The sequence below is a fragment of the Siphateles boraxobius genome, unplaced genomic scaffold (assembly GCF_051911475.1).
Source record: "Siphateles boraxobius isolate OS27281-9 unplaced genomic scaffold, OSU_SipBor_1 25, whole genome shotgun sequence".
NCBI lineage: Eukaryota > Metazoa > Chordata > Actinopteri > Cypriniformes > Leuciscidae > Siphateles > Siphateles boraxobius.
The window spans coordinates 27,747,501-27,755,000 of record NW_027508866.1 but is presented as its reverse complement, the minus strand read 5'-3'; the positions used below and the strand labels follow the sequence as shown (position 1 = coordinate 27,755,000).

Here is a 7,500-nt window from a genome sequence, read left to right as displayed (position 1 = left end):
GTGCAGTGATCTGCCAGTGTGTGTGTGTGTGTCTCCCTGTGTGCCTCAACATCGCAGAGTTTTTTTTCTCCTCTCATAAAAGAGCTCGCACGCGGCACGTCTTTTTAAAGACGGCTCGCCCGTGCATTTCTGGTTGCAGCGGACTGGTATCGGACTCTGATGGGCACGAGCGCTGTCTAGTGTGTTTGGGCTTTGATCATGCTTGAACAGCGCTCGTGGGTGACTCATGTTCTCGCTGGGAACGTGATCATCGCGTCATATATAGGTCGAGACTCGGTGAACTCGCAAGAGTGAGAGTCCCCTAATCCACCCCCCGATCTTCGGCTGGTGGCCAGGGTGACCTGAGGGTTACGGTCTGGATCAAGGCGCCGACTATGTGTCACCACCAAACGCGTTTTCGAATGCATAAGGCCCAAGGATTGGTTTGCAGCGATCGACCTGAAGGACGCCTACTTTCATGTCTCCATTCTTCCTTGACACAGACCGTTCCTTCGGTTTGCTTTCGAGGGGCAGGCATCCAGTACGCGGTTCTCCCTTTCGGGCTAGCCCTGTCTCCTCGCATCTTCACGAAGGTCGTCGAGGCTGCCCTTTTTCCCCTTCGGGAACACGGGGTTCGCATCCTGAGTTATATCGATGACTGGCTGATCATAGCTCACTCTCGAGTTCAGGTTTGCGAACACAGGGACCTAGTGCTTCGGCACCTAGCTCGTCTGGGCCTTCGGGTCAACTGGGAGAAGAGCAAACTTTGCCCCGTGCAGAGGATCTCTTTTCTCGGTATGATAATCGACTCGGTCGCCATGTCCGCGCAGCTTACTAGCGAGCGCGCGCAGTCACTGCTGACTTGCCTGAGACAGTTCGAGGGCAAGAGTGCGGTTCCACTGAAACTTTTTCAGAGGCTCCTGGGGCATATGGCTTCTGCAGCCGCGGCAACGCCGCTCGGATTGCTTCATATGAGACCGCTTCAGATTTGGCTTCGCGACCGAGTCCCGAGGTGGGCATGGCAACACGGCACCCTCCGAGTAACAGTTATTCCTACCTGCCGTCAGACCTTCACCCCGTGGTCGACCCTCAGTTTTCTACGGGCCGGAGTGCCCCTGGAACGAGCTTCGCGGCATGTTGTTGTAACGACAGATGCCTCCTCCACGGGCTGGGGTGCCATGTGCAATGGATGTGCTGCCGCGGGCTCCTGGAGAGGACCCCGTCGCCTCTGGCATGTCAATTGGCCGTACGTCTTGCTTTGCGCCGCTTCCGGGCCGTGCTCAAGAACCAACACGTACTAGTCCGCTCAGACAATACCGCCACTGTAGCGTACATCAACCATCAAGGTGGTCTACGCTCCCGCGGTATGTCGCAACTCGCTCGGCACCTCGTCATATGGAGTCAGAAGCATCTGAGGTCGCTTCATGCCATTTATATCCCCGGACCCCTGAACTGTGCAGCCTACGAGCTCTCACGGCTTCAGCCACTCCCTGGAGAATGTGACTCCATCCCCAGTTGGTCCAGCTGATTTGGGACCAGTTCTGGGATGCACAGATAGATCTGTTTGCCTCCCACGACTCGACCCATTGCGCCCAGTTTTATTCCCTGACCGAGGGCACGCTCAGCACGGATGCTCTGGCGCACAGCTGGCCGCAGGGCCGCAAGTATGCGTTTCCCCCAGTGAGCCTTCTTGCGCAGACCTTGCGCAAGGTCAGGGAGGACGAGGAGCAGGTCATTCTGGTCGCGCCGTACTGGCCCACCCGGACCTGGTTCTCCGAACTTGTACTCCTCGCGACAGCACCTCCTTGGCCCATTCCTCTGAGGAAGGACCTCCTTTCTCAGGGACGGGGCACCCTGTGGCACCCTCGTCCCGATCTTTGGAACGTCCACGTGTGGCTCCTGGATGGGACGAGGTAGGTTTGAGTACCCTACCACCACCGGTGGTGGCTACCATCACTTCCGCTAGAGCTTCGTCCACGAGACATCTCTATGCGTTGAAGTGGAACCTCTTCGTCAACTGGTGCTCTTCTCACCGAGAAGACCCCCGGAGATGTTCGATCAGTGTCGTGCTTTCCTCCCTACAAGATGGGTTGGAGCGAAGGCTGTCTCCCTCCACCCTAAAAGTCTATGTCGCCGCCATTGCCGCACAGCATGACTTTGTTGAAGGGAAGTCGTTGGGGAGGCACGACCTGGTCGTCAGGTTCCTGAGAGGAGCGAGGAGACTAAATCCTCCTCGCCCTCCTCTCGTTCACTCTTGGGACCTCTCAGTGGTTCTAACTGCCCTGCAGAGTGCTCCCTTTGAGCCTCTACAATCAGTTGAGCTTAAGTTCCTGTCAATGAAGACAGCGCTCGTGGTTGCACTGGTCGCCATCAAGAGGGTAGGGGACCTGCACGCATTCTCCGTTGACGAAGCGTGCCTGGAGTTCCGGCCGGCTTACTCCCCGGCCTGGATACATGCCCAAGGTTCCTACCACTCCCTTCCGGGACTAGGTGGTGAACCTGCAAGCGCTGCCCCTGGAGGAGGCAGACCCAGCCTTGGAACTGCTCTGTCCAGTACGCGCTCTCCGCGCCTATGTAGACAGAACGCAGTGTTTCAGGACCTCAGACCAGCTCTTTGTCTGTTATGGTGGGAAGCTGAAGGGAAAGGCTCTCTCAAAGCAAAGGATGTCTCACTGGATAGTGGACGCCATTGCTTTGTCATACCAGCAGCAAGGTCGACCGTGCCCCCTTGGTGTGACTGCCCACTCCACCCGGAGTGTGGCATCCTCTTGGGCTCTAGCGCATGGCGCCTCGCTAACAGACATCTGCAGAGCTGCAGGCTGGGCGACACCTAACACATTCGCCAGATTCTATAATCTCCGAGTGGAGCCAGTGTCCTCTCGTGTACTCGCTTCAACCAGCTAGTACCGGACCCGCTCAGGTGTCTTCGCTTGCTCGCCATTCCACTCCATGGACTGGATACGTGCGATATTCTCCTCAGGTGAGCTTCCGCGAAAGCCCTGAGCTCCTCCAGCACTCCTGACGTCGGCGCCAGAGTCTATTGCCTGCGCGTCGGCCAGGTGCCTCCCGTGTGCATGGTCCCTCCTCTGAGCGACCCCCACATGTGTATTTCCACTGTAAGCCTCTTTGAGCATGTGTCTTTCCCTTGGCAAGCCACCTTGCCACCCCTGGGGTTGAAATATTCCACCTGCGGCTGGACACCCAAGTGTTCTCCATATGTCTCCTTCGGGTCATATGTGTATTCTCTAAGTCCCCCCCTCTGGGTTGGCAGTAATTGCATATTTCCCCTAAACTTTGGGATATGCTCCCCAGTGTACCTTGGTATTCCTGTGCTAAATAGGAGTCCTTCGTCCGTGCCAGTCTCACGACAGGGATCTCAGATTTACGCAGGGCACTGGAAGACAGCTGAGAAGGTGGCGTGATTAGACTGGTAACCCCATTTGTCGTCATCCGACGTAACTCGGAGTGACAACGAAAGGGAACGTCTCGGTTACGTTTGTAACCCTCGTTCCCTGAGTAGCGGAACGGAGATGTTACGTCTGCCTGCCACTTTCCGCTGTACCGCGGGGATCGTCTGAGCTCAGTCTTGGCTCCTCAGCGAAGAAACATATCTGCCTGTTGCCGGCGTCCACCTTTTATACCCACGAGGTGGGGCGGAGTTACGTCATGCAAATTCCGCGGACCCATGGCATTTCTTTGCCATTGGCTCGTTTTGTAATACTCGAAGTCGATAGGTGTTCTAAGCGAAACCCCATTCGTCTCCGTTCCCTACTCAGGGAACGAGGGTTACATACGTAACTGAGACATTTTTCCTCTGTGTTTTAGGGTGAGCTACAGGACGGCCTACCGGCGTGGGGAGAAGACCATGCATCGCCGCAGGTCCCAGTGCTGCCCCGGGTTCTACGAAAGCAGAGACATATGTGTTCGTGAGTATTACTCTCTGAACCTGGAGAACTCTGAAGCACTTACAATACTGTAGACTCACAAACTCAAATCATAACTGATCACAAACTGATGACAGACAGACAGACAGACAGACAGACAGACAGACAGACAGACAGACAGACAGACAGACAGACAAACAGACGGACGGACGGACGGACAGACAGACAGACAGACATACAGACAGACAGACAGACAGATAGATAGATAGATAGATAGATAGATAGATAGATAGATTATTTTTTTTATTTAACCTTTATTTAACCAGGTTTGTCTCATTGAGATATAAAATCTCTTTTTCAAGAGAGACCTGGCCAAGATAGCAGAACAATTTTTTTTAGATGATAGATAGATAGATAGATAGATAGATAGATGATAGATAGATAAATAGATAGACACTAGATAGATAGATAGACAGATAGATAGATAGAAAGACAGACAGACAGACAGACAGATAGATAGATAGATAGATAGATAGATAGATAGATAGATAGATAGAGAGATAGATAGATAGATAGATAGATAGATAGATAGATAGATGATAGATAGATAAATAGATAGACACTAGATAGATAGATAGACAGATAGATAGATAGAAAGACAGACAGACAGACAGACAGACAGATAGATAGATTGATAGATAGATAGATAGATAGATAGATAGATAGATTATTGATAGACAGACAGACAGACAGACAGTTAGATAAATAGATAGATAGATGATAGATAGATGATAGATAGATAGATGATAAAAAGATAGACAGACAGATAGATAGATGAAAGATAGACAGACAGACAGACGGACGGACGGACGGACGGACGGACGGACAGACAGATAGATAGATAGATAGATAGATAGATAGATAGATAGATAGATAGATAGATGATAGATAGATAGATAGATAGATAGATAGATAGATAGATAGATAGATAGACAGATAAATGGATGGATAGATGATTGATAGTTAGATGATAGATAGATAGATAGATAGATAGATGATAGATGATAGATAGATAGATGATAGACAGACAGACAGACAGACAGACAGACAGACAGACAGACAGACAGACAGACAGACAGATAGATAGATAGATAGATAGATAGATAGATAGATAGATAGATAGATAGATAGATAGATAGATAGATAGACAGACAGACAGACAAATAGATAGATAGATAGATAGATAGATAGATAGATAGATAGATAGATAGATAGATAGATAGATAGATAGATGATCGATAGTAAAATAGATGATAGATAGATAGACGAGAGATAGATAGATAGATAGATAGATAGATTGATAGATAGATAGATAGATAGATAGATAGATAGATAGATAGACGGATAGACAGACAGCCAGCCAGACAGACAGACAGACAGACAGACAGACAGACAGACAGATAGATAGATAGATAGATAGATAGATAGATAGATAGATAGATAGATAGATTGTCACGAACACACACACAGACAGCGTAGATCCAATAGCAGGTATTTATTAAAAGGGGTAATCCGTACTCACATCCAGTCCAGGCAAGGGTCAAATTCCAACAAAGACAGTCCAAGAATAAACAACAAAACACGAGAGAGAAGCAACAACAGGAACGGAAGTGTGGGGACATTAAACAACGAATCCGTACACATACTAACACAGATAGGGAATATATACACAGATCTAACAAGACTAACAATGAACAGCTGGGAACAATGATGACGGGGAACAGCTGAGTGCAATGAACTGATGAGTGACAGTGACAGACAGAATGCTGGGAAATTAAGTCAATAGTGAAGGACACCGTGATAACGAGGACCTCTAGTGGACACCTGGGGAACACAAACCCAACACTGTGACATAACCCCCCCTCTACGGAGCGGCTACCAGACGCTCCAAGACAAAACACACAACATAAGAGTTCAGGAGGGAGGTGGAATGGTGGAGGATCAGGGGGAGGGATGGGGGGCCAGGTCCATGAAAGGGAACAGAAACAGGGGGTGATGGTTTAGCCGGGGGCCAGGGCGGATGCAGACAGTCCATCGGGCGGCCAGGGCGAAGCAGACAGTCCATCGGGCGGCCAGGGCGAAGCAGACAGTCCATCGGGCGGCCAGGGCGAAGCAGACAGTCCATCGGGCGGCCAGGGCGAAGCAGACGACCCATCGGGCGGCCAGGGCGAAGCAGACGACCCATCGGGCGGCCAGGGCGAAGCAGACGACCCATCGGGCGGCCAGGGCGAAGCAGACGACCCATCGGGCGGCCAGGGCGAAGCAGACGACCCATCGGGCGGCCAGGGCGAAGCAGACGACCCATCGGGCGGCCAGGGTGAAGCAGACAACCCATCGGGCGGCCAGGGCGAAGCAGACGACCCATCGGGCGGCCAGGGCGAAGCAGACGACCCATCGGGCGGCCAGGGCGGTGAAGACCCCTCGGGAAGCCAGGGCGGTAAAGACCAGGGCGAGGGCGACCATGGCACAGGAACAGCAACAGACACCGGCTCATGCACTGGAACAGGCACTGGCTTTGGAACAGACATTGGCTCCAGCTCTAGAACAGGCACTGGCTCTGCCTCCGGCTCTGGAACAGACACTGGCTCTGCCTCCGGCTCTGGAACAGACACTGGCTCTGCCTCCGGCTCTGGAACAGACACTGGCTCTGCCTCCGGCTCTGGAACAGACACTGGCTCTGCCTCCGGCTCTGGAACAGACACTGGCTCTGCCTCCGGCTCTGGAACAGACACTGGCTCTGGAACAGGCACTGGCTCTGTCTCCGGCTCTGGAACAGGCACTGGCTCTGCCTCTGGAGCAGCAGCCACCTGCTCAGGAACTGCAAACACCAGCTCAGGAACAGTCACTAGAACAGAAATGGTAACAAGGACACACACAAACACATAAACAAACACTGGCTCAGGCGCTGGAACAGGCACTGGCTCTGGAACAGGCATTGGCTCTGGAACAGGCATTGGCTCTGCCTCCGGCTCTGGAACGGGCATGGGCTCTGCCTCCGGCTCTGGAACGGGCATGGGCTCTGCCTCCGGCTCTGGAACGGGCATGGGCTCTGCCTCCGGCTCTGGAACAGCAGACATGGGCATGTCCAGGATCCTAACCAGACGCTCCAGATAGTCCAGATCCAAGAAGGCAGACAGCACTGGCTCTGCCTCCGGCTCTGGAACAGGCATTGGCTCTGCCTCCGGCTCTGGAACCGGCAATGGCTCTGCCTCCGGCTCTGGAACGGGCACTGGCTCTGCCTCCGGCTCTGGATTGGCCATTGGCTCTGCCTCGGGCTCCGGCTCTGGAACAGCAGACACTGGTTCCGGCTCTGGAACAGCAGACACGGGCATGTCCAGGATCCGAGCCAGACGCTCCAGATAGTCCAGGTCCAGGAAGGCGGACGGAACGTGAACAGTCTCTCACTGGGCAGACGTGACGTGAACAGTCTCTCGCTGGGCAGACGTGACGTGAACAGTCTCTCGCTGGGCAGACGTGACGTGAACAGTCTCTCGCTGGGCAGACGTGACGTGAACAGTCTCTCGCTGGGCAGACGTGACGTGAACAGTCTCTCGCTGGGCAGACGTGACGTGAACAA

At 52.9% G+C, this 7,500-nt stretch overlaps 1 protein-coding gene across 2 annotated transcripts in view; it reads left to right on the top strand.

The window, feature by feature from the left end:
• megf10 (multiple EGF-like-domains 10) overlaps positions 1 to 7,500 on the top strand; it is a 155,372-nt gene that overhangs the window by 34,141 nt on the left and 113,731 nt on the right. For both annotated transcript variants that reach the window (XM_077243439.1, XM_077243438.1), the window contains exon 4: positions 3,805 to 3,905. In XM_077243439.1, coding sequence (XP_077099554.1) covers positions 3,805 to 3,905 — 101 coding nt within the window. The remainder of the gene's footprint in view (positions 1 to 3,804; positions 3,906 to 7,500) is intronic.